At 40.4% G+C, this 26,753-nt stretch overlaps 1 protein-coding gene across 3 annotated transcripts in view; it reads left to right on the top strand.

Annotated features, from left to right (window-relative positions):
* The window catches only part of whrna (whirlin a), a 139,800-nt gene extending 113,810 nt beyond the window's left edge, over window positions 1-25,990 (top strand). The window contains exons 7-14 of one of the 3 annotated variants that reach the window (XR_010924608.1): window positions 669-890; window positions 1,259-1,291; window positions 6,885-6,959; window positions 8,710-9,295; window positions 10,156-10,322; window positions 12,287-12,409; window positions 15,914-16,083; window positions 19,736-19,825. Coding sequence is in view for 2 of the 3 variants with exons in the window: in XM_067573883.1 (XP_067429984.1) it covers window positions 669-890; window positions 1,259-1,291; window positions 6,885-6,959; window positions 8,710-9,295; window positions 10,156-10,322; window positions 12,287-12,409; window positions 19,736-19,918 (1,389 nt within the window). In the remaining variant the exon portion in view is untranslated. Of the gene's footprint in view, window positions 1-668; window positions 891-1,258; window positions 1,292-6,884; window positions 6,960-8,709; window positions 9,296-10,155; window positions 10,323-12,286; window positions 12,410-15,913; window positions 16,084-19,735 lie in introns of all 3 variants that reach the window. The other 2 variants (XM_067573883.1, XM_067573884.1) reach the window with 2 other exon arrangements.
* Window positions 25,991-26,753: the final 763 nt, after the last annotated feature.

The following is a 26,753-nucleotide window of genomic DNA, read 5'->3' as shown; positions in this document are numbered from 1 at the left end:
AAAGTACAACCAGAATGAATCTGAACTTAGAAAAGGGTTAATCATGGTTCAGTGAAACTTAGTTGAAATCCTACATAAATGCATAAGATTTTTGACCAGACAAATGTTATTTGCACCAGAAAGTTTGCTTTTGAGTATTAACTGGTTACATTAACATTCAGAATCATTTTCCTCATTGGTCATCGCTTTGATTTTGCTCAATTCATCTAAAAAACCCAGACGCTTTAGAAGTTAAACCAATTACAGCAGTTGTCTGTTTACTGTTGATCAGACTTTAAATTGAGGTGAAAGTTGGGAGCAACACAGTTGATTTTAATCTGGTTTACAGATGATTACACCAACATTTAAAATAAGGTTTAAAAGTTAAGTTTGAAAGAAGGTTTAAAAATGGTGGCCCTCAGAGCTCAAACACATGTATATAGGCAAAACACAATCAAATGAAGGAAATATCTTCACCAATCTGACAACAAACATGCAACATATAGACACACAAAAACAGACAACACAACCAAATACAGATATGTTGTAAGAAGAGAAAAGTTACTAAATGAAGTTTCCGGTGGACACTAAACACTGATGAACATGCCTGGGAACTCGAGTCTCAGTAAGACTATCTCATCATACGTGTGCCCTCTTGTTTCTCCCCCCACTGTACCTTCCTCCCTCAGTTCTCTCTGTTGTCGGAGGTGCGAGGCCTGGTCACCCCGCAGGATCTGGAGCGTTTTGACGGGCTGGTGCTGCGACGTGAAATCCAGGCACTAAAGGCGCGGCAGGGCACAGCTGGAGCCACAGCGCTCCAACCGGACTCCCTGTCCATGGTGTCGTACCCAGACACCCTGACCTCGTCTTCAGCCAGCTTCATGACCAACACCACCCTCAGCTCTGCACGGGTACGCCAGGTTTACTAGTTGGAAACTAATCTGGCTCTTCTTGATTTAGTGTGCACTTGAGTTAGCTGAGATAGGCAGAGTTTTTGTGATTGTTTCCATCTCTGTTTGGCTGTGTGTGTGTGTGTGAGAGAGAGAGAGGGGGGGGTTGTGTGATACATTTCCATGGATTATAACAGATTCTGCTGTAGAAAAGATCCCGTTCTGGCACGGACTTTGTCGGGCTGAACAATGACATGTTTCACTGCCTTTCTGTTGAGACTGAAAAGTCTCTCCTCTGATATTTGATAGGCTGTGTTTTTCTTCCATCGCAATAACCCCCTCACCTCCACCTCATCCCTAAAACCTTCCCTTTCCCCCCCTCTGTGCAGGAAAGGCTGCTCTGGCTGATAGATATGATGGAGGTAGGAGTGATGAATGCCTTTAAGTACAAACTCACACATAGAGGACATTAGAACAAGGAGATGTTATGTTCCCTGTGGGCTGATGTGTACCAGACACTCAAACATACACTCCAAATCTCACCTCGGTTTGTGGTTTTGCAGTGAATTTGTTTGCAGTGTTTTTCTTCTCTCTTGTTTTTTCTTTCTCTACCTTGATTGAGCAACACTATAGTAAGTGTTGCTCCACAGATACTATAGTTTCAGCAAAAAGTATAGTTCTTATAAAGAAGTGAGGTGTCTCTTCACAGTCCTATTAATTGTCAATAGTCTATGTTGTAATGATTGCTGTACAGGAGATGTCTGGCTGTTTCGGTGGAGGAGATCAGGGTTGCAGCCATGAAAACAGGAAGAAAAGGTCACAAAAATAACTCTCCTTGAGAGTTTTATAAAGAAAAAGATGGAATAAAAAAAATTTCTTCTATTACCAAAAGCTTTTCTGAGCTATGCTCGTCAAAAGAGATCCCTGTAAACTGTAGTGATGATCAGTGTCCTCTTGCAGACGAAAACACAACAGAGTTTGGGTTTTTGTGGACATGAAATCCACAAACATTGGTATAAACTTATTTTGTACTGAAAATCTGGGGTTTTTTTTAGTGGAACATGAATCAGTCTGTGTCCCAATCACTCCCTTATATGCAAATATACTATATTCAAGGGGATGTAACAAGATATAATTAAGACTTAATCAGCACCAGTGGCTGCTGATGGACCTAAGCACCAAGATATTTTCTCTTCACCTAGATTCCAAATGATAAAAAATGAATATGATTTGGATCTGATATCATGGCTCTGTTTGATATGTTTGAGATGAGATGTCTGATCGTGCGTGATAATTAGAAGCGTTAGCGGCTGGGAATTAGTCCGAGGCTGGCGGACGTGCAGAGGAGAGACAGAAAGCTGTGTGCAGGATTATATGGTGTGCCAAACAGTACACCTTTAAATCTGTTAACCAAGGTTGGTAAATGTTTAAAGTCCACTGCTCACTGATGTGCGGGAGAGAGAGAGAGAGAGAGACAGCTGCGTGCGTCGATTTGATTTCAGGCACCAGGTGATGTGTGTAATCGAAGGCAACAGTTCAGTTAGCTGCTGAAGAACAGATAATAAAGTGTGTGTGTTCACATCACCGTGTACTGAAGAAAACATGCGTTAATTAACCGATGATATTAACGTTCCACACTGTAAACAGCAATGATCAGCATGTTTCATCTAAATTCACCCATTAGTAGGACAAGTTGGCAGCGTGTGATGCTGACCTGGAACTTTTTATGATGCATTTTACTTGACTGTAGTTCTGTTTTCTGCTGTGATGCAGCAGTGAAGACGGGAGCCGCTGTAGGCTCGTGAAAACGGGGACACAGTTCAATCACTAACAACTACAAAGATCCAAATCCTGACACATTAATCCTTCTATCTGATTTCGATGTGGAATATAAAGCCCTGATACAGAGGCAAGTTTCTTGTCCTTTGCATGTGGCCAAGTGCACCTTTGTGACCTACGGTGCACAAAAGAGCCAGCTTTTTGATATACACAAACCACTTGATCTTTTTACAATACATCTCACAATGGATGGATGAAATCTCAATATAAATCTGGGACAAGAGAAGGTTAAAACCCTCCCACACTCTCCCCAAAATTGTTTGACTTCCCTCCCTTCAGTAAAAACAAAAAAATACATAATCCTCTCCCTTTTCCAACCCATCGTCTTCCCTACTTAATAAAATTCATACAATCCCCAACTCTGATACATCTTAATGCTATTCTTACCCGAGATGGATTTGTGTTTTGTTTTTTGTGTGTATGCTATGATTTTCTTTTTTATCAGCCACTATAGTGATGAAGGGGAAGGTGACATGCAATAAGGCCCTGTGGCTGCAGCGTTTCCACTCTGTTTTTTTTCATGTGCACACTGAAAATATGCATAAAAACAGGTGGATGGACACATTACATAACAGTCTTTTGGCAGATAATTTTTACAGACTTAATGAGCTTAATATACTGTGAGACATGCCGTAGCTTATCCTCAGAGTAAAACTTTTGTTCCAGCCATGCATTTCAGGCCCTTCAGAGAAATACAATGAAGCACAGCCAACTCTCACTTTTTAAATGTTTATTCGTGTGATATGTTTTCTTTTGTTTTAATTTTTCTACTCACATCGGTAGTTCAGTTCGGTGTACATACAGCATGTCCCAAAAGCTTGAACACAAATGTGCCAGTATGTATTAAATGTGTCAGTATCCAAGTGACGACTGATTACACATACAAAAAACCCCCCCACACGCGTACACACAGTGTCTAAGCTGACAGTGGAGATAAGCTGTTGACCGTCTGCAGATTTTTCCACAAATAGTCCTTCTCATTCAGATGCCTCACATGGGTTTTCTCTGCCTTTCTGCTCTCCCCACCGAGAAGCGGCATTTACATGTGTGAGAGTGTGTGTGTGTGTGTGTTTGTGTGGTCTGTATTCTTCCCGTGTGTCTGTGTGTGTCTATTTGTGTTGTTTTGGACCCATGGGTGACTGCTACCACTGCTGTGCAAAGCAGATTAGAGAGCTGGGTGGGTTTGGGAGGATGAAAACACTGGATTTCTGAACCACACTCAAAGCCAGGTATATTGTCAACTGCATACCAATGCAAACACACGCACACACATGCACACACACACACATACAAACACATATTATGGAGATAGACACAAACATAGTTGCAGCTTGAAGAATATTAAACAGCTGTTTTTTAACATTCCATGTCAATTTAAAAATAGATTATTCATACTGTCATGTGGAGACGGGTCAGAAAAAACAAATCAGATCAAATACAACCTCATGGATGTACTATCCAAACTCTACTTCCTGGATCACATTGCATCTTACATATTTTTAACAGGGCTCTATTTAAAATCTAAATGTTGCCTTGACTAATCACTATAAGACCACCAAGTGCCATAAACACCTTCTGCGGGCAGATCAATAATGTTTGTTATCACAATTGCTTCCTATTGTTGCAGTGTAGGGTCATGTGTTTTATTCGAGCAGTAAATTAATAAGCCTCGGCAGCTATGATCCCGTCATGGTAATATTGAGTCATTCACTGCTTCTCATGCAAAATGAATCAGGGTTACAAGGTCAGTCTAACTCGCCATGTTCGGTCAAGCCGCACCAGTTTAGACTGCACAATTTTCTCTTTAAAAATGCTCACCATGTGAGTTAAGGTGATCATGGCGCTCCTTCCTGCCGTGACAAAGCCGAGAGACGTGTCAGACTATATGTATGACCAATTATAGCTTGTAGTCTGTCAATAAGGGCAAACAAGAGGCTTCTTTGAGGCTGTCTTTGGGTGAGCTGGCTTCACTGAGCTTTACATTGGCCATCCTGGAAAACCAGTAGCACAAGCTGGATATCAACTAGCTCAGTCAACTCTCGGTTCTCTTCTCCAGCTACAAGCACGTTCATGTGAAAGAGGTGGGGTTGTTAATTACGAGCAACATCATTAGAACCATGAATAAAGTACTTCATATGACATGAGATGAAATATTTAAACCAAGTAGGCTACCTGCGGAAAAATTCTGTTTTAGGGACAGCAAAAAGTCATAATCAACCAAGTGAAATGTAAACAACAGCCTGTCAAACAGAATAACAGAATAAGAAGATGTAGAAACACTAGAAATAATTTCCAAATTTTAAAAGTAGGCTAAGGCTTAAAAAATATGTATGTATTATTATATATGATTTAAGTATACAGTGAGTATTTTTTGCTGTTTAGTTGGATGATGAAGAAACCATTCTGAATATGTCACATAAAAAACTGCCGGACTGTTTCTGCTTCCAAAGCAAAGAGTGGAAAAGTAATTAATGACTGATGAGGTCTATCTGACCCAAATGTTGTATTTATAATCATGGGAGCCAATTAACAGTGTGTGGATTATTTCCAGTTATCATCACGCAGTTGTCTCATGTTATTCTGAGCTGCAGTGATGGAATCAGAGTGTAAAATCATCCACACTGTCAGCTGGCACTCTCGGGATAAAATCTACTTTACACAATTAAAATGCAGCGAAAATTATCATTATGTGTTTAGTGTTATAAACGATCTCTCTGTTTGTTAGAAGCTCTGTTTTAAATAGAATAGAAAGCCTGGAACAATAAAATGTTTCTACTGACATATAAATATATATATTCCTCTTTTTTACTTGTCACTTTATTGTAAAATCAGGACTTTTGTCTATTTCGGGATTCTGTAGGAATAAAGACTCCTTTTATCCAGTAATCTGAATGGTCAGTGTTCGGGGTGTTGTGATCCGATCCTCTGATGTTAACCTGCTCCAGAGCAGGTTAGCTGTTCAGCATAAGTTACCATGGTGATTTATCCCCATTTATCCCTAGTAAAAGTGAGCCAACTTTGTTGAGAACTTGAGTTAAGCCCAAAAATACCTGGGTAACCTGCTAATGTGGCTTTGTGATAGAGGCCCAGGGGCAGACCTCCAGAATCAGGAATATCAACAACCATGGTGTCTCAAGTTCGACGATGTCTATGCAAAGCATGAAGAGGAAAATCATTCCCACACATTTTTGTGCCCCAAACCCAAAAGTTACCTTCCAATTCATCACATTGATGAATTAAGCTGATATTGTGCTGTCTGATCCCAGCAGTGCAACATGCCCATCAATATCTATACTGTTATTTTTCACCACCACTATGTAAACATGACACTACCTCCTGTATTTACACTGGATGTTGGCATTGGTTGTGAGCCTTGTTCTGCTTAATTGCATAATATGATTCCTGAGTAGGCTGAGACACACATGCTTCCACACACACACACACACACACACAGTCTTCGGATTGTAAATGTGGATGAAGACGATCATACATACACAAACACAGCGTGGTCTGACTGCTTACACTGCAGAGCTGCGTCTCCGCATGTAGAAAGTCGATTGACTCTTGTGATAAATAAATTGTCTGTAAGTGCTCCCTGTGCAGCAACGACGGGTAATTAAGCTGAATTGATGGGGCTTTTGTTTTGGTTTAGTGGCAGAGTTAAATGAAGGGCAACGTTTCTCTGAACTCAGCTCCTCTGCTCTGAAATCACTCACAGATCTGCCGCAAATTACCTTCTCTCCACCATGCCGGTGGAATTGAGCTGCCAAATCCTGCTTTGAACTGAGCTGATGGTTCTTTATCGATTACACAGCATGTGTGTTTTGCTTGTGGAAGAACACATGATAGGTGCGTGTGTGAGCATGTCTTATTTGCTTGCCTTCCTTATAGACTTTGAGATTGGCAAGCAAATCCAAACAGATATTTACGTCTGTCCTTTTTTCTAGGAGAGGTGGAACATCCACCAAATCTAATTTGGCATTTGTTTTGGGATAAACTCACATCTTTGTTTAACATCTGCTCCAAAGATTTCTCCCTCTCACTTTAAATCCCTCTCTTCTTCCTCCTCCCTCTCTGTTTTTCTGTCTTTGCTGTCTTCTCATCTCTCTCCCCTTTTTCTCTTTTACTTTTGCACCTGGTGTCCCTCTTCCTCTGTTTCTTTCCTCCATCTCTCAGAACGACAGCGTGGTGGAGAGTAATCAGGAGGATCCTCCGGAGAGCCTGAACACGCTTCTGACCGACATCTCTCTGGTGAGCCTGGCAGGCAGAAAGGCAGGCACAGCCCGGCTCTGGCCTGATAAAGATGGATACGGCACAGGGGAGAAGTGAGGAGGGGTGGGAAGAAAATAGAAAAAAAAGAGGAGGGGAGACGAGGTAGGGAAGGATTGAGGTACTTGAGACAAGCTGACCCGCAGGCTTTATATTGTAGACTAAGGTGGAGTGGAACAAATGTTTACACCAAATAAGAACCAGAGAAAGAAAGAGAAGTTGAGGTTTGTCAGCGTAAGTGCTGGTGTAGTCTTTCTTCTTTTTTGTTGTATGGGAAGAGGAGAGTAGACGCTGAGCACTATATGCCCCCCGGCCTGTTCAGGCCTCTTCCTACCTCTCCATCTCTGCGTGATGGGGTTTAAAAAAGACTGCACAATTTCCAAAGCAACAAGAGATATCAAGAGGTCTCATCTGTTATTCTGAACAGCGGGTGAAAATAAAGAGGTCAAGGAGAAAAGTTTTAGTTTGCCATCGCCCAAGGCTGAGTGCCACTCAAATCATACCTTACTTTTCTTTTGTAAACTTTCTTTTATGCTCATTTTATGTCTTACTCCATACACTGGCGAGCCATTCATGTCTCAGTGTTGTTCATTCCACTGTTCAATTTGTGTTCAAGCACTCTTACCTAGAAACGCAGGATACCGGCGGAATCTAATTGGCAAGAACCAACACGTATAACCAGGTTTGGATGTGTTGAACATCTTCAGGTCAACTATTATTGTCACTTAAAGTGGTGGCATGGTTAAACAGGTGTCTAATACAGTTGTGTGAGTGAGAGAATGAGTGGGAATTGGTGATAATCATGAGGAAACAATACAAACACCGGCTTTAAACTTTGTTTTTTAATATACATCCTCTCTTAGGGGTGTAACAATACAGTCAGCTAATTTTTTGGTGCAATACACGCTTCACGGTTTTATTCACTCTTGATATTTTTAACAAACTGTGAATGTACAAAGTCTGCACATTTTTACCATGCTTAGTTTTTTAATAGGTTTTTCTTCCAGGCTTTAGTGAAAAATGTAAATATTAGAATGTCACAAAGGGTAATTTCCTCCAAATTACCAAAAGTATATTTTCTCATTTACCTCCCATGAAAAAAAGACATTTAAAACATTCAGTATCAACATGTCTTTCCAAAATGCTGTGACCACCACAAATTAAACTCCATTCACCTCCACTGTATTGGTGTAGCAGCAGAAATCTCAGATATATGCATATGTATAGATAAAACCCAAACTACATACAACTAGTGGTAAGTGAGAAAAGATGGGGGGGGGGGGGTTGTAACATGATTGAACCACCTCAGCACATTTTTATCTACATAGAATTAAAATGAAGATTATACAATGCCTTGAAGTCCTCATATAGATAAAGAGTAAATGTCTTGGCTTGAGTAACATTCACAAGATGTTCACACATCTTTACACAAGCTGATTTTATAGGACCTTTTTTTTTAAGACTTAACGCTTGTGAACATTTTGAGTCATTAGTTGAAACCTCTGACACTTACAGTGTTAATGGGTGAAATGCAATTGCACCCGGCATTTAATTTATGCAGACAAAATAAAGAGCACCTTCTAAGAGTCAGAACTGATCAGATTTAGTTAATACTGCTTTCAGTTTTTCAGCTCCGTGATGCAAATGGTCACATTTTTTATGGCGGTACATTCTGCCACAGTACATTGTTACACCCCTAATCAATGATGATGAAAATATCCTCTCACTTCAGGATGATGTACAGTCCACCACAGCTGAATCTCCCCCCTCCTTCAAGCCTCCGCCCCCACCAGGGGGGCAGAGGCGCCCAAGTAGACAAGACCAGCACAACAAATGCCCCTCGTCCGAATCTTCCCACTCAGGCTTGTACTTCACAGCCCCGACCTCCCACAACCACAGCAAAGACCCAGGACACCCCCCCGCTTCACCCTCGCTACACCACAAACGAGAGCATCCCAGGGACCCTTCTCGGGACTACGCCCCCATCCGAAAGAGAGAACCCTCAGCACCTTCCAAGAAAGAACAAATAACCGCAGCTCAGTTGTCCATGGTCTCCCAGCACAACATCGGCCCTTTCCCCAGGGTCCAGTCCCCCGGCAGAGGCACCAAACCTGCAGCCCCGTCCCCCTCACCTCCGCCTCCGCCTCCACTCCCTGCACCTCCTCCGCCTCCTGCTCTGCCCCTTAAGCCAGTGTCTATGTCCAAAGCCTCCGCCGCCTCCTCTCCTGGCACTAAACAACAGTTTGTTACAGTGGAGGTTCACAGGCCCAACGCAGAGCCCGACGTCAATGAGGTGCGGCCCCTGCCCCAAGCTCGAGGTGAGGAAAGTAGGGCACAGGAGGCAAAATGTACAGACCCAACATGTATTAAGTTAACATATAAAGATTTTGATTATTTGTGTCCTCTTTAATTAGAGGTTTGTGCATACAAATGAACAGAACAAAAAAAAGTTTCATAAAATATATTTAAAGGATGTCAAAGATATCACAAAGGTACGTTCAACAGACAAAACCTGAAAAACACATATTGTACATATCTCAGGACAGAAAAAAAAACGTATTCGTGCACATAATAATCCAAAGTTATGAATTATTAATTGGTACACAAACCTTTTCAAAGATTTTACACCTGACATCTTCAGAAGTATTTGCTGTATCTTTCTTGATTGTGAAACATTCAGATTAGATAATGCAGTTTGGATTCATTTCCTAACACTGGACAGATGCTGAGGCTTGATGATTGTCTCTGTCTGAAGTTGCATATAAATGTCAAGTGTATAATCTCTCCAAGTACATGTTTACTTGGGCGTAATGTGCTTAAATGAGCAATTACCCAGAACACTCTGTGCGATCGCGACTGCGTGCAAAAACATCACTAATCTTAATAAGCTTTTAATCTTGTATTAAGTCTTAAAATCATATTTTCTTCAGAACAAATGTAAAAATCTTCCAGTGCTGATTGAGAAAGGGTTTTTTTTATTTCTGTGTAGTTTCACATCTTGATAAGAGTTGAAGTAAAAGAGTAAAACCAACAGATATAAAAGTGTTTGAGTACTTTCACACATTAAGATTTAAAGACCAAACAATGTGTTCATTGATATTATAAAGGAACAATGTTTGCAGGTTATTTACAGCGGGAGAATAAAGCGCTGATATCCAGTCTGCCTGCTCTCCCTCAGGTGGCGCCCTGTCTCAGCTGTCAGACAGCGGCCAGACTCTCAGCGAGGACAGCGGGGTGGACATAGCTGAGTCAGGACATTTCAGCAAAGACAGCAGCTCCCATTCCACACGCACACGCCACCCCCAAGACACCCAGGGGGGCGGGGGGGACAACCCCTCCAAACCGGTGAGGGAGTGATTTGGAACAGCTGTGAGCCAAACATGGATGGATGAGTGGATTAATTGTTAAACTGTGGGGAATATGAAATGTATTTAATTAATTAAGGTGTGTGTGCTGTTGTATTTCTGTCTTTGTGAGGACCAGTTTGAGTTTTAGACCCTGAGAGAAAGTAAAGGACATTTTTTTGGTAAATTGAAGACCTTTTTGAAAAGTAAGAACATATGTGGTAAGTGAGGACATTTTTAGGAGGTTAGGACATTTTAAGAAAGTGGGGAATATTTTGGTAAAATAGAGATTTTTGTAAAGTGAGACAATATTTAGGAAAGTGAGCCTGTTTTAAGAATTAGTACATTTTATCCAGACCTCACTCCCTCTAAAGGGTTTCTGAGGGCTAAGACTTTATTTTAGGGCTAAGGTTAGAATCAGTTTTATGGATTTGGGAGGTAGAGAATGCATAATTGTCATTGGGTCCTCATAAGTATAGAAGTACAAATGTGTGCATCAGCTGAAATAGCAGAGAGTTGATGGACTTTATTGCTTTATTGCTAATCCTCCTCCAGAATCTGTTCTCAATCCTAATAGTGATCTCTTCTCTCCTCCCTCTGTTTTCTCACAGACTGTTGTCTTTGTTTCACTCATTTGTTTATTTCTCAGTCATGTCATTCATTCAGCCAAATGTTCCATCATTTATTTCATCACCCACTGCAGTGTAGCGTAATGAAACTCTGAAATCGCTCTCTGGTTCTTATTGATTGATGGAAGGAGTAACAAGTAAGGATGGAATAGCCTGATTGTTTATGATGAGAGGGCTGTGAGGGTCAATGTCTGTTTTAGATGAGAGTTATTAGGCTGGAAAAGTGGAGCTAAATGGATAATGGAAATGCATTTTATTGCCATGGAGCAAGGGATTTAAATTCTGTTCCTGTATGACTGTCAAACAAGAGTGTGCTGGAAAGAGCAAAATGATATGCTCATAGAAACTCTGATGAATTTAAAGAAGACAGTTGTGTCTTTTTTATACTAAGTCATCCTTATGTCACTCAGAACATACACCTAGCTGGTGCCAAATTGTGGGTTGCGGGCAAATATGTAAATTTGGTCCAGAGTCACTGAAGAAAATTTTGCATGTCACTTAACATGTTTTGGAGAAGGCTGAAGTGACAGTAAGCTAACTGGTTTGTGAGCCTCATCTGTTAACTAGCTTCTGTTCTACTAGCTTCTGCAGCCTGTAGTTGAGTTTTCTCATCATGGGGTTTTCCAGGTTGAAAATTATCAAATGACTCAGTAATGTGAAAGGTCATGTATAGTGATTCATTCGCAAAGAATGTGCAGCTCTATGGAGATTTTTAGCCATACTGCTTTTTTGATTTTTACAGGACATTAACTTAATGGTGCAGAAATGATGCAACCGGAACGCTGCAGTTATATGGCATGTGTCCGATTCACTACACCACCAAGATGCTTTTAAATAGTCATTTAAATTCAGTTCAACTTTTTAAATTCAACTTTGTTAAATTCATAGAGACAAAAGCTCCACTGAGGTACAGAAGCTAGTGGAACAGAAGCTTTACAAGAGCTGACATAAAACTGACTAAAGAGAAAACAATTACAACTTAGATGTTGTTAAAAATGAGTGAAGTGGTTAAAAAAATATTTCTTTTGTCCTTTGAGTTGTGAAGCTGTTTAACATGATTGCTCATTCATGAATATATTACCAGGACCGAATATGTACGTGTATTACATATAGTCAGGACCTTTATGAAAGTGTAAATTATTGAAAAGACTCTTGAGCATTAAGTGCTTCTTGGAATAAATAAAGGCAGGAAAATGTATGTATGCATAGTGGCACAAAGCGAAAGCAGACAATGGGAGGTTGTGTAATGTTATGAATATATTCAGGTTTTTTAAAACATGTATAAATGATGTTCTTATGTTATGATTTGTACCATTCTCTCTCTCCCTCCCTTTAGCCAGGGCTGTTGGAGCCCACATCTACACTAGTGAGGGTGGCAAAGAGTGCCAGCACCCTGGGTATTGCCATTGAAGGTGGAGCCAATACTCGACAGCCACTGCCAAGAATTGTCACAATACAGGTAAATGAGGAAGATAATACAAGAAAAATAATAGGAACATCTTACTAATTCAAATAATATCACCATAAGGTTGTTTCTAACGTCTTTTTAACCCAGTATTCTTAACATGCAGTTGTCTACAATTTGTTGAATACTCTCCTCGTATTGTCGGCTGTGTTTATTGTGCTTTTTTGATTCTCTGCAATGATACCACATGCCAACCTTCCAGGTGGGATTTGATGTCCTTCAAGGCTTTATATGGATTCAGACTGCAGCTGAACTCACACTGAGAATCCTGCTAATTTCATCCTCATTGGGGCTCTTACAAAGATGATTTCAACATTAATGGCCTCCATGAGAAGGCTTGACTTCCTGTAGATTTTTGGCAATTAGTTTTTCAGAGAAGGCAGTCTGTGTAACACGATGTTGCTATTTAAGGATAAAGGCAGAAGGTAGAGTCATCAGCAGCACCTAAAGGAGATTATCAAGCACCTTTTAAATAAAAGCTAAGAGTTAGGCTCAGTTCAGATGTGTACATTTTTCATTTAAACCTGCAGTGCAGAACTTTTACATATAAATGAATGTACGTTACATTCAAACCCTTGCCAAACGAGTTCAAACAGTGCTGATTAAGCCTATCACCGCCAGATAAATCTCTCCATATTTCACAGTACACAGAGTTTTTAAATCTCAGGTGCAATATTCCCGTGCTGGCTGTTTGGCCATTAATCATGCAGCTCTTCTAGACTTTACAAATGTTATCGGACCGAATGGGTCAAATTCTGATAATGGAAAATAAAAAAAAAAGTCATTTTGTGGGGGTTGTGTGATGCTAACAGTTTATCCACTGTTTTACAGTCGCATCAGAAGGTTACAGCCAGTATGTACTGGCCATCGAGCTACTGGGACAAATCCTGGTGGGCTGTCAAAAAATCCATAATACATGTATGTAATAATAAATAAATATATCTGTTTTCACCGGCTCTCTCTGTGTGCCTGTCATTCGGGGTGCGCACATGTCAGGCGTATTCAGACCAAACCAGGTGTTGCAGTGCACCGCTGCACGGTTGAGTGGAGTAAGTGGGCGTGTTTGTGCTCTAGAACGTAACTGCTGTGAAACAATCAGTAAATAACATTTCATTGATCTGATTCACTAGCTTTCTCGTTACCACCGCTCCCTCTCTTCATTCACTCTCTAGCTCACTCAACCACAGTTGCTCTCTCTCTCTCTCTCTCTCTCTCTCTCTCTCTCTCTCTCTCTCTCTCTCGCTCGCTGGTGCTCTCAGCTCTCTCTCTCTCTCTTTTTCTCTCATCTTTCTTAAAATGAGTCAGGAAGCCGACTGAAAAATCTAACTTTGCTTTTAACGTTATCAGACGAAGAGAAATGTCCTCCCCTCGTCCTAGTAACATCTTTGTACTCAGGCAATCACAGCCAAGCGCCCCCCTTTACTCTCTATGCCAGAAGGAGGAGACAAAAGTCCCACACTCCAGCTTTAATGATGAGGCTGAATAGATTGTAACTTGAATTTCTTACATTTTTAGCAGAGATCTTACATTTAAAGCATGTTTATACTGAAAAATGTTGGAAAATTTAGATCTCCAGGCTACACAGAGTGATATCCAAATATTGAAAGCTTAGCTAGAAATGACAGGTTAGTCACCTTTAAAGGAAGCTATTACGGTGACTGGGTGTGCGTATATCTGTCTGGCATGGCAATTTGCGAGACATCAAAGCCTTAGCTCAGGACTATCTGTAGAACTAATCATTTTCTAACCTCAGAGAACCAGGGAGTTACAATTTTAAGATCAGTGCAGTGAGCAGCTACAGACGACAGTCCACACCCCACTCAAAGCTGTCTCTCAGCCTCCCACTCCAAAGAGGTGGTGATTGAAATAAAAAAGGCTTGCTGATTGCGAGAGGAGGGATAAAAGGATTGGAAATCAGCACATTCAAAATCAAAGAGTGCACTGGAAGAAAGGATGGCAAGAGTGAGTGAAGGATGCAAAAGAAGTGAGAACGGTGTTAATAGGGAGAGGAGGGATGAGGATTTATGCAGAGGTCTGGTGTTGTGGGTGGGTGCAGTATTTGGGTGTTTGGTGGCTGAGTAGGTGGGAGGAAGGTTTTTATAGGCTAGGGTTGCAGTGGGACCAAGTAAACAAATCCCAAGACAAATGCAAGAAGATGGAATATCAGGTTCTTTTAAACTTTTTTATCTTATGCATGTGCTTCTGGTTTTGTGAGAACTCAGCTTGGCTAATTTTATATCACTGGTGTCTCTTTGCTACATCATTGTATGAACCTCATCTTAGCTTCATTCACTCAGCAGTCAGAAAAAAAATCAGAGACATAACAATAAGACAGAAGACATATGATCAAAGCATCTGTCAGAAGAAGAAGTGGTAGTATCAGGCACTAGCAGCTGATCTTCCACCAAACGGTATAGTATATATTTTTTACGTTTATAACAAAAATGTTACCAAGCCAACAAACTATTGAAAGAAAGTAGCAAACATTAACTTGTCACTTTTCAAGAAGGCCAGCACTGCAGCTGTGTCTTCATTCAATTACCATACCGATATGCAAGTAACAAATCCTCACTTCAGCCCAGGATTGTCTGTGACATCAAATGTTTTATGAGCACAGAGAGAGAAAAGAAAGTTACGCTCAAGAGATGAGGCCACTGACTTCTAACCAATCCCTCTAAACCTCACAGACACTTCACTGAAAGTCTAAAAATAAAAAGGCAGCTGATTGCAATGGATAATAGCAGAGGAAACTTTTGCTTTCTCACTGTCGCATGGATTTTTAGGACATGAGAAGGTCCAGTGCAGCTGCCTGAAACAAGTTTAAAACACATTTCAGAAGCTTAGTTTAACAGAGTTAATTTAAACCATTCAGGCAAGAAGATTGAAATTTTAATCAAGTTGAAGTTATTTATGGGTCTCTAATTACTGCTTCACATTTTTGTAATAGCATAGACCAATCCAAACTTTGGTTTGCCGAGGTGCAAACTTTATTGATTACAAACGAGAGGAGGCCACAGTTACATGACACCGCTGCTACATCCCCGAACAATAACACTGTAGCGCTTCACAGTTATTTAGGGACATTAATAACATGGCAGCCTCGAGGTCACTTGTTACGGAAAAAGCGAGAGACTTTCTGCATGTTCCGTTTTCAAGGTGGAAAAGTGAGCTCTGAAAACTTTGCCCTGTTACCTGGGGAAAGCTAACTCAATGTTATTAGGCCCTCAAGCAAGGTACACAACCTCAGTACTTCTCCCAGTCAGGACCAAGCATCAGAATGATACATTTGCCTTGAGGAAAAAAAAGGAGGTAAAAAAGGTTAATTTTGTTTTTGGCTTTCCAAGGAGCATTGGTTTTATTCAGGGGACAGATGATGGCATCACATCAAAGCCAGTGCCCTGTATTATACTGTCTCTCTGCATCATTGGAAGTAAGCACAGTGGAGTTGAGATACAGCAAACCTCTGGTGTCTGATTTTCCTATCTGTTTGGACACAAGGGCTCTCGCCTCAAGTCACCTCGATCACGGCTGCTAAGGGTGAAGTACAGATGAGTAAGCAGCTGCCTGCTGGCCGGACGTTATCAGTCCCCATCACCCCCTCCTGAAGCGACAGCCTGTTATCACTGCCATCTTCCCATCGTGACGACTGACTGTTCCTGTAGCTCAGGGTAATTGTTCTAGACTCAGTAAATAAGATAATGCAGTCCTAAAGGGGAAGGCACTGCTGGTGTTTCTATAGCCATCATAGTGGCACATAATGAGGTCAGCTGTCCTGAGGAGGAGGAGGAGGATGAAACTGGCAAAAAAGAAAAACATGATGTTATATCTTACTTGATGTGTTATTAAGACCACAAGAAAATGGAGCCTGTATAGCTAGGCTGGTAGATTTGGGGGTTTAAATTAAGTTAAAAGTTGCTGACAGTTACACAGCTATAACAATTTACTGCCTGACAAAGTTGATATGGCTAATGTCTTAGCAAAACGCAGCATATTTACACATCCAAAATAATTAATTTCGAAAAGTGTTTGTGTCCATCTGATTGATGAAGTCCAATATTCACTCTCCTTTTACTGTAGTCCTGATTTGGTCAAGTCATGAGAAAAATGTCTGGCTCTTTAGCTTCTAGCTGTTCCACTTTTTTCTCTGGCTAGCAGCTAACTTTGTTGGATGAGACTTTGTTGCTGCAGGTAGCATACAGTGTATTTATCAGATACAGTATGTTTCAGGTTAGGCCGAGGTAAGGACACTGAAACTGCTTGGTTAAGGCTAAAGAAAGATCATATTTATAGTTCAAAAACCAGCACTAATTGCTAGTCTGAGACAGGATGTGAACTCTGGTTTCTAGCATGAAAATCACTTGTGCCATAGTGACCTCCGTGGCCTTAAGGTCTCAGCCTGCCTATGTGCCCATCCATACTTCATCTCTTCTGTGGCCACGTGCAAACTGTATGCAACCATTGATGCGTACTGACTGCTGCGCAAGAGATGCCACCACAATCTTGACACTGTATTGGGCGCTGTGGACAAATCTACTGCTAGCACACCAGAAGGTCCACTGGGAAGGAGGCAAAACCATCTTCATTCCTTTTGTCTCGAACATATGGTGGCTTCCTTTGGTGCTGGTGTGTTTTGGAAATAGGCAGAGGAAGAAGTGATTTGCTCAGGGGGTAGCACAGCCAATCTCAAGCCAGGCATCAACAAGGAGCCAGATCCTCACCCAAGCTGCTATGACATTATTGCAGAGGCTTGCAGTGGCATGTGGATGAGTGTGTAAAAAGTTGTAAAAAGAGTAAGAAAGAGGCATGCAGAGGTCATGGCTTGTTGCCTTTCAACATAAAGAACCCACTACTTCTTGCACTGGTGCTGAATGTTGGCAGTGGATATAATTCATGCACTGCAGTCATCCAAAATTGAAGAAGCAACTTCACTAATTCTCAAGTCGATTCCTATGGTTCTAATACAGGAAGTACCTATATTTGAATATCATTAAACTTTCCTCTGTCTTCCCTGTATTAAAATATCCCTCTTCATCCAGCTGCAGAAGTCCTCTGGAGATCTGTCTTGGACTAAAACTACACTCATTTTTTATAGTGGTGCCTTCAAGCACTGCCAAAGGGGGGTCTCCAAACTCAGGGACCAAAACAATCTGTTTGCCATATTGCTTTCTTGCTAGTGATAGAGAAAAGCAGACACTAAAATAGCAGTATATTTGGAAGAAAACTAGTTTCATGATGTCCCTCCATGTTGGAATCAGAGATGTGGAGCTACTGTTATCAGGTCGATTATCATGCCATGGAATCAGACACAACAGAGTATGGAGGTGGAAGTGACCACTGTAGCTACGTTAACAGCTGCGGCTGAAAGAGAGGTGCTGCGGCTGAAGTGGCTTTGCAACATCGACCGGTGCCCGGTGATGACTGTCAGAAAGAATGGAGTCAGAACTTTACACTGCAACAAACTTCACAATGCTTTGGTATCTGACTGTGTTTTCACACAGAGTATTATATTGGACTTTGCCAACTCTGAATACTACTGAACAGCACAATGGCAACTGTGTGTTACCCGCTTCAGGGGCTGAACCCAATTAGGTCCCTGTGCATGTTATACCCCTCTCTCTACCCATGTTTCCTGTCTCACTACACTTTTGACCGTCAAAAAGAGGTGAAAAATGCCCCCCCACCTCCATCCCCCACCAAGGAACTAAGCTGAGACTTACTCAAGAAATTAGACCAGAGTCCTTCTGTGGTTTGTGAATAGACAGCTCACCGTGTCCTGTGCATGAATGCCTCAGGGTGTCAATAACAGAAAACGTTTTTCTGATCACAGATGTGTTAGAATGTGCGAGGATGTAACTGTGCGAGGGTAGTGTTGCCGGTGAGGAGGAAAGCATTTCATTTTGGTGATCACACGCTTCTTATAGAAGACGTGAGGTTGCATATATTTCCTGCTGAGTTGTCACTGTGTGCTTTGAGTGCCAGACTGCAGGGGTGAGTGTGTGTATATTTAAGTATCTGTGTGTCTGCGAACGTGTTCTTCTGTGACAGGATGTCTCTATTTCTGTATGCTGATGAGGTACCTGTCACATTTATAGTGCAATGTTTAAATTTTAGGTGAGGCACTGAGAAGACCTCATTTACTTGGTTGTAATAGAACAAAAGTAAGGATCTCAAACTGTCATAAAAACTCTTTGCAGGGCCCCTGAGCTACAGAGAGAACAAGTCTTTATTGGCTTGCTAGCCTTGGAACTGAGCTGCAGTTAGTCCTGGTTCTTTTATTTGATGACCGCTTTTACCTTTGAGACAGACAGAAGCTACTTTTTTTTCTCAGTGATAAATACAAACCAGACTTTGAAAAATCCTGCAGGTTGTTTGACAGCACTTATCAGTTTTTTTGATGCCATTTCCAAACCCATCCAAGACTCTTCTATCCTGCTGGTAGCAAAAATATTTTTCAACTGCAAAGTAAAGTCGATTCTCTTCTCATAACCTGTAACCACATGCCTTCAACCAAACAAAGATGGCAGCCAGAAATGATGTATAGTACGTACAATATGTCCTTGCTCAGTTTTATGACACAGCATTAAAACAGAAACTTCTATCAAGTGATTCAATCTATATGACTCTCATTTTATTTTTTAATATTTTCCTGTACAAAATGGAGATAGATGTGTTTTTTGTTTTTTGTCATTCCTCATACATGAAATGGGGAAAGTTTTGTGTATTTATTTGGAATAGCTAGTCATGACAGTAGATTTAATGAGCCTCATGCAAGAACATTTTTATTTTCTTATCCTTAACCTTAACTTTTTTTCTGTAAGACTTGGCTTGTACAAGTCCACCAAGTCAGCAGAATGTTAGCAAATGTCTCATTTCAACTTGATGACTCTCCCTTGTTTATAAGTAGGTTTGTGAGATCCAATTATTTTTATAGTCGACATCACTTAATTGACTCATAAAGTTACCTGTTTGTGGGCAAGTTTTAATCACAAAAATGTCACCCAAGAGTAAGATGTAGAACTCTAAGAAGACTCCAAGTTCTGTTGTTATAAATATGCAGACAAACTTTATCCAAATGTATTCAGATGAAAGCACTATAATTTTTTTCCCACTTTGGAGAAAGATACACTATCTGTATATTGTTGTACTTGTACAGGCCTGAACCTTCCATTAATTTTGTCCATGCCAAAGAGAAATTTCTAATTTTGAGAAAATTACACGAGGCCCATTTATTGTTTTTTTTTAATCTGTTCTTAAAATTAAAACAATTAAGTTCTCTTAAAATTCACCTTGTCTTTTTCTATCTGTCTTTCTCTCTCTCAGAGGGGAGGTTCAGCTCATAACTGCGGCCAGCTGAAGGTGGGTCAGGTTATCCTGGAGGTGAACGGCGTTTCCCTGAGGGGCCGTGAGCACAAGGACGCCGCACGCCTCATCGCTGAGGCCTTCAAGACCAAAGAGAGGGACTACGTGGACTTCCTGGTGACTGAGTTCAATGTAGCGCTATAGCTTAGTAGAGGAGGAGAGGAGGACGATGACGAGGGCAGCAACAACGATGAAGGGCAGACGTTCAAGCGTCTATTGATTTAAATGGCACAACTCTTTTAGACAGACATAAACAAACCACCACCAGATCTCTCAGCTCTTCTCCTTTCCCATGAATCCACCCCTGAATCTGGACACATGATACTCACACTTACCAGGCATTACTTCCGCTGTGGACTTTGTTCAGGATTTTCTTCAACGTGTTACCTCCCCACTGTGAGACTTTATGCACTACAATGGAAAATAGTGAAACCTATATCTTTTGTTTGTTCTCTCAGTGTTAAAACTTGTGGAATTGCCACCGTTTGAAATCACTGGAACTCCTCTTAGCACTCTCACCTTCCCCTGGTCACTTTATTTGATCAATTTTTTTGCTTCTATCTGAGAGACAACCGCACATCTAAGACTGATTCACGCTCGACTTTACAAGCTTGGATTTATATATGTAAAAATGAACAAATGTAGATACAGATGCATATATACTGTACACATAAAGATACTCCTATATGAATTATAAAACCCGTAACCTCTTTTGCATCATCAACATATAGTAATATATTTCGAAGATGATGATAATTCAGTCAAGCTTAGCGATGCAGGACTCTAACCATTTGATGCTACCGGCCTGTTTGCATATTACCACCCTTTCATTAAAAAGGAAGGTTAGGCTAACGTGAAAACTCACAACATGCTCATATTTTGTTTGATAAAATACTGTACATGTGAATGATGGCAATCTTTTTGGTCACCACACTCATAAGCATATTTCCTGTTTCCCTCCCACTTCCCTGTGTTTTAACTGTACGTGTGTTTCAGACTACATCCACACTAAGCCAGCTAATTTTAAAAAATGCAATACAATACAAACAATAGAATTCATAAAATCAATACAGCCAAACTCACAATTAAGTTCTCCTTGACATATCTTTCTGTTTCTGTTGTCAGACAACGGTGCGGGCATAAAATAGTGATTTGATCAAGGTTGACAAATGCTAACTGTTAATCAGATGAACAATATTTCCTGAGCTGCCTCTCTGAGGCATCAATAAAATCATTATTTTATGATCACAAAGTCATCTGACAACATAAACGTTGGTTAATAACAACAGCTGTTCTGTAGTCAAGTTTCATCATCAACACTAAAACACGAGGCTGGCGTATTCAGATTCATCCACTCTGTGCAGTGATTTGAAAAGAGATATTAAAAAAAAAAGGCAAAGATAAGTTTTCAGATTTGGCCCACTTAGTGTGGATGTGCTCTCAGTGGGGATAAAATCCCTCAGCTCCTCGCTCAGACTGTTCAGCTTTTCTTCTGCTGCTCCCCCTGCTGAATAACAATTGATGATTTTATTTTGTAATTTCATAGTTTTAATTATATTCTCCCTGGGGAGCTTGCTGAAGCCATGCTTGGTGCAGCAATTACACCCGAGAGGGGAGTAATGAGACATTTAGAGGACGACACTACCAAAGATTTTAGAAACACTCCTCCACACATGTTCACACATGGAACAAGCGTGCACACACACACACATTTCATCCATTTATAGAAAAGCAATTAGGAGATAAGCAATCAGGTAGAGTGAGTGATGGAGCGAGAGAGAGAGAGAGGAAGAGAGAGAATGAGAAAGCGTCTAAAGTGACAAATAAGACGTGATTGTTGTTGTGGAGATGATTTGCTTCCTCAGGAAGAGTGCGAGCGTGAAGAGGATGTATCACTAGAGCAACTCATTATGCTGCAGGTAGAAATATGAAGTAATTAGAGGAATTACTTTAGGTTTTATGTGTGTGTGTGGATATGGTTTATGTATGTGTTTAATGTGAGTGATGTGTGTGTGTCTGTCTGCCGGTTAATGGATGTAACGCAAAAAAAAGTGCTCAAAACAAGGGGACCGCAAAAAAGACAAATGTAAATGTCATCAAGGTAGCTGCTGCATGTGACACACAAGGAAGCGAAGCAGGAGTCTAGGCTATTTGAAGAATATCAACAGTGCTACATTGTGAGAAATTGCCATCAAACACGGCTGTATCATTCGGGTGACAACTGGAAGAAGAGAACACCATATTCATGATTTGTTTTTCCAACATATCCCTGCTGTCAATCTTTAAAATGTCATGCTTTAATGGAGTAAAAGCAAATGTTAGGGATGCACTAGTAGGGTTTTTTTTTTAAAAGGTCATACCCATATACGAAATGTTTGTACCTGTAACGACCAATTATACTAAAATATATATTTTTTAAAGAATCTATCAATTTTTAACATGAAAATCAGATTAAACTATTCATTTGTCAAATTACAGTGTTTAGTTCTGTTGCTAATTGGACAATTGACAAGTAAACACTGACCAAAACAACTCAACTTTTCTAGCTGCATGAATTGATTCAAAAACAAGCCAACAGACACACAGCTGTGAGATATTATCACCTGATTAAGTTCCATTCTTTGATTTATTTTGAGTCACATTTCTGTCCACCTGATGAATGTCGGTGCAATATTCACTCTTCTTGTAGCTCTGGTTTGGTCTCCCATGAAAAATATCTGGTTCTTTAGCTGCTAGATGTTCTGCTTTCTTCACCAGCTAGTCGCTAACTTTGCCCCGTCTGTTGTTTAGTGGGTAGGCGGCGCATAGTGGATTTATCTGAGCTTGTTTGCTGAAAACAGCTTTTGCTGGAAGAACCAGACAATAAATATACTGTAAAACCAAAACAGCAAGCTAAAAGAGGCTAAAAAACTCCATAGAGCTGCTGAGTTTGTGATAATTCTGTGGGTTTTTCTTTCGCATTACACAGTGTTAAGTTAAAAAAATATTGATTCTTGTTCCTTGCCAACATACACTCTCAGTGAATTCCTAACAAATATTGTTTAAAACCTCCCTCACCTCAGACAACCATAGAATTCCTCCATTTATGTAAAATTGGGCAAATTTAGGTTTTGTCCAACTCAACACTGACTTTCCACATTCAGAAACATTTTGCTGAATGTGACTTTTGTTGTAAGTCACTTGTTGTGTCAAATGTGTTTTCTAGGGCTCAGGATCAGGAAACATGCTGTACAATACTGTGTGTATGTACTGAATACTGAAGGACAACATACACAACAACGCAAGACAAAACTCGCTGGCTGCCTTCAAAACCAGACAGAATTTAGTGAAAATGTCCCTGTGCCTCACAGATTTAAGAGCCAGTCGACATAAAAGTATCGATATGATACAACTGAAGAAGTGATCCAGTTGAGATAAATCCTCTGTTTTGTGTTTCTGTGTTTTGTAGGCTTGTAAAGGACGACCTGGACCTGTAAATCATAATAATATTACAACAATTAAAGCTTTAACGGTAACGGTAACTCCTGTCGCAGGATTCATATAACCGTTTTGTAGGTGATGTTGTGTATTAATAAGTCAACAGCCTTGATGAAAACAGTCAGCAACTGTATTAAAGTGCAGCACCCGTTTAAACGCATAAAAGTTTTGATTAATATTTACAAGTGTCTGGCTTTTGAGTGCATCCATTAATCTGATTTGGAGAAATTAACTGTTTACATATTCAGTACATGATGCAAGCAATATTTGGAAAAGAGCGTAATCACTCCCACCACTCAAAACACTTAAAATTCAGGATGCATCAGCGTGTGTGTGTGTGTGTGTGTGTACATGAGTGTGTATCCGTGTGAGAACGAGAGCTTAGATGGGAAGACAAGAGCGAGATAGAGAGACAGTAAGACAGATGAGAGCTGGAGTGCGTCTTCTCAGTGGAATTACTCTCCGTTAAACAATCTAATGTGGAAGGAATCCCAGCCAGACGAAGGCTTTTGTTTTTCTAACTTGAGCATTTAAACATCACATGACACCTCCCTTCAGACAGAGAGGAGACAAGGAAAGAGTGTTCATTGTCAAACATTACAATGGACAGCCTTTTGATGGAATATGATAAAAGGGTAAATCTGTCCTGGGAAAACCACGTACTATATATCTCCAAATTTGATTTAATCTAGATTTTCTTTTTAATGTCTTTCAAATAAACTTTTGAAATAAAACTTCTAATTAACTTCTGAGATCGATTCAATTTTCCAATGGGTTGAGGGACTTGGTTTTAATGCTAATAAAACCATTTTGGATTCATTTAAAACATGCTGTGTCACATTATAGCCGGGTACCATTTGAACATTTTCCTGCTGATAGCATACTTTGGTTTCAGTACCAATATTGTTTTTCTGCAAAGCCCTTTAAAGGATAAAGCTGATGTTGTTCTCAAACAAATCCCACGAAAAGACCAAAACCAACAGTGCATTAGTCTGTCTCTCATTACTGTCAGACATCTCCACTCTGTCTGTGGCTCTCAACTCCAAGCTCACTGCTCCTCAAGCTCCTACCGAAGATGTAAATCTTTAAAAATGGGTCACAGTACTCTAATTTAATTTCCTAAGACATCTGGAGTTTTTAGCAAACTTTACTCAAACAGGAGCACACTTGTCAGGGACTGTTTTCAATGTTGGGTTCATTCACATTTGGCGCTCTAGCGAGTATTTACTGCAGCAGACGCACACACACTGTGACTCAATACAAACTGCAATGTGCATTTTCATGGGCGTGAAAAAGTATGTCAGCCAGGGCAACAGTGTGACTCACTGATGTGTTTAGGTTTTGGACAACAATGGAGCTTTATGACACAGAGGAATAAGATAGATCAGGCTTTGGCTACACAGACAATACTTGATAATAGGATTGTTGGTTCTGGTCTTTTCATGGGATTTGTTGACAATAATAAAAATATAGAATAACACCAGACTTATCACTTAATAAGAGAAGCCAAATTCTTAAATGCTAAATGTTGTCTAAACATGCACCATCATGTAAGAACTTTGCCTAAATACAGTCTAAAATTAGTAAAATTATTATTTAAATTTGAAACTCTGATCAAAGAATAAGTGAAGAATACAAATCTGAACAGTTTTTGATACTCAGCACCTAAAAGTTATTAAGGTTTGATACTCAGCTCTTTAAAACAAGGCTGATTTCTTAGTACATGAAAATTTGACATTTTGGAGATTGTTGGTTTTCACAGGACTGCAACAAAATGCAACAATTACAGAGGACAAGACAGTTGCAACTTTCTCACTTATTTTATCACTTTATTGACATCACACCAAATGAGGTAAACATTTCAGTGACCTGAGAGTCACTGGTTCAATCTCTGCAACAGCTACATGTGTCCATCAATGCCAAAGGTCCCTTGAGCAAGACACTGAACCCCCTGTCTGCTGCTGGCTTTACCCTGCTCAGGTGAAATGTAGATAAATGCAAATATGTCTCAGAGAAAGTCAAATGTAAAATATTGATGAATGAAGCTCTGCGGGAAAAGAAGCAGCCATTATTGTGTAAACCCTATATTTATTTATTTAGACATTAATTAACCATATTTAAACTGCAGGACCATCCCTCCTTGTCACAGAGCGCTTAAAGAAACGTTTCATGACTGAAGTCCATGATGACCCTGTCTTGTAGACAAGTGCCGATAACTGCTCGGCCTTCTGTTTGACCTGATATTAAAGGGCCGTCCAGGATGGAGGGATGATGGAGGGAAGTGATGGCAGCCGCTGACAGTCTCATTAATCAAACGCCAAGACAGAGAGGTGCTGGCCTTGGCTCTGACAGGAGACATGACGGCTCAGGCATGTTGCTGGCATTGGTGCAAGGTGTGATGGTTTGCCCCCACCCCTCCACCCTGAAACCACAGCTTCCCTGCAAAAGTCAGACTCATAAACCAACCAACACAACCTGTTGACTCTATCAATAATGTTTATTTGTTTCACTGACTGTGCCTCCTGCTTTATTAGCTGCACAAGTTGATTTTGTTGGTGTTCATTTTCCACCCTGCGGTGCTCTTCAGCAATCTCCTTTTGCTTTTGTTTTCCTGTCAGTCAGTCCATCCTTCTTTTTTGTCTGCTTCCTGCACATTTTAACGAGGAGTGTTGTACAATGACATGCTATTTATACAGAAAGTGTGTTTAATTTTTCAATAAAGATAACTGCATAAAAATAGCAAGCTGTCTGCTTTTATTTGAAAGTTAGAAACATAGCAATGTAGAGGGGTGGTCACTGATTTAGCCCCTCGGTCTGGAGTTGTTTTTCACAGTTTGGGCAAAGCTCCTTAGTTCCAATGAAGGCAAATCTTAATGCAACAGTGAGCAATCGTGTGAAAGCACTTTCCTTTTTCAACATAAAGCCAGCTCTATACCTAAATGGTTTTCCCAGTTTGGTGTGGAAGAACTTGACTTGCATGCACAGAGCTCTGACTTCAACCCCATTCTACACCTTTAAAGGTGCAGTGTGTAGGATTTAGTAGCATCTAGTGGTGAGGTTACAGATTGCAACAAACTGAGTACCCCGTTTCCCAAAAGTGTGTAGGAGAACTTATGGTGGCTGTGAAACTCACGAAAGGCCCTCTCTAGAGCAAGTGTTTGGTTTGTCCCATCTGGGCTACTGTAGAAACATGGCGGGGCTCCGTGGAAGAGGACCCGCTCCCTCTGTAGATATAAAGGGCTCATTCTAAGATAATGAAAACACAACAATTCTTGTTTTCAGGTAATTTATACACTAATTAAAACATATTTATGAATATTATATTCCATTTCTGCCAAGTCCATTCCACTAGATGCAACTAAATTCTGCACACTGCACCTTTAATATGAACTGTTGTGTAGTCTGTGATCCAGACTTTATCAGCCAACACCAGTGTCTGACCTCACTAATGCTCTTGTGGCTGAATGGGAACAAATCCCTGCAGTCTGGTTCAAAAATCTCT

The sequence above is a fragment of the Thunnus thynnus genome, chromosome 19 (genome assembly GCF_963924715.1).
Source record: "Thunnus thynnus chromosome 19, fThuThy2.1, whole genome shotgun sequence".
NCBI classification, from domain to species: Eukaryota; Metazoa; Chordata; class Actinopteri; order Scombriformes; family Scombridae; genus Thunnus; species Thunnus thynnus.
This window is presented reverse-complemented; position numbering and strand designations above follow the sequence as displayed.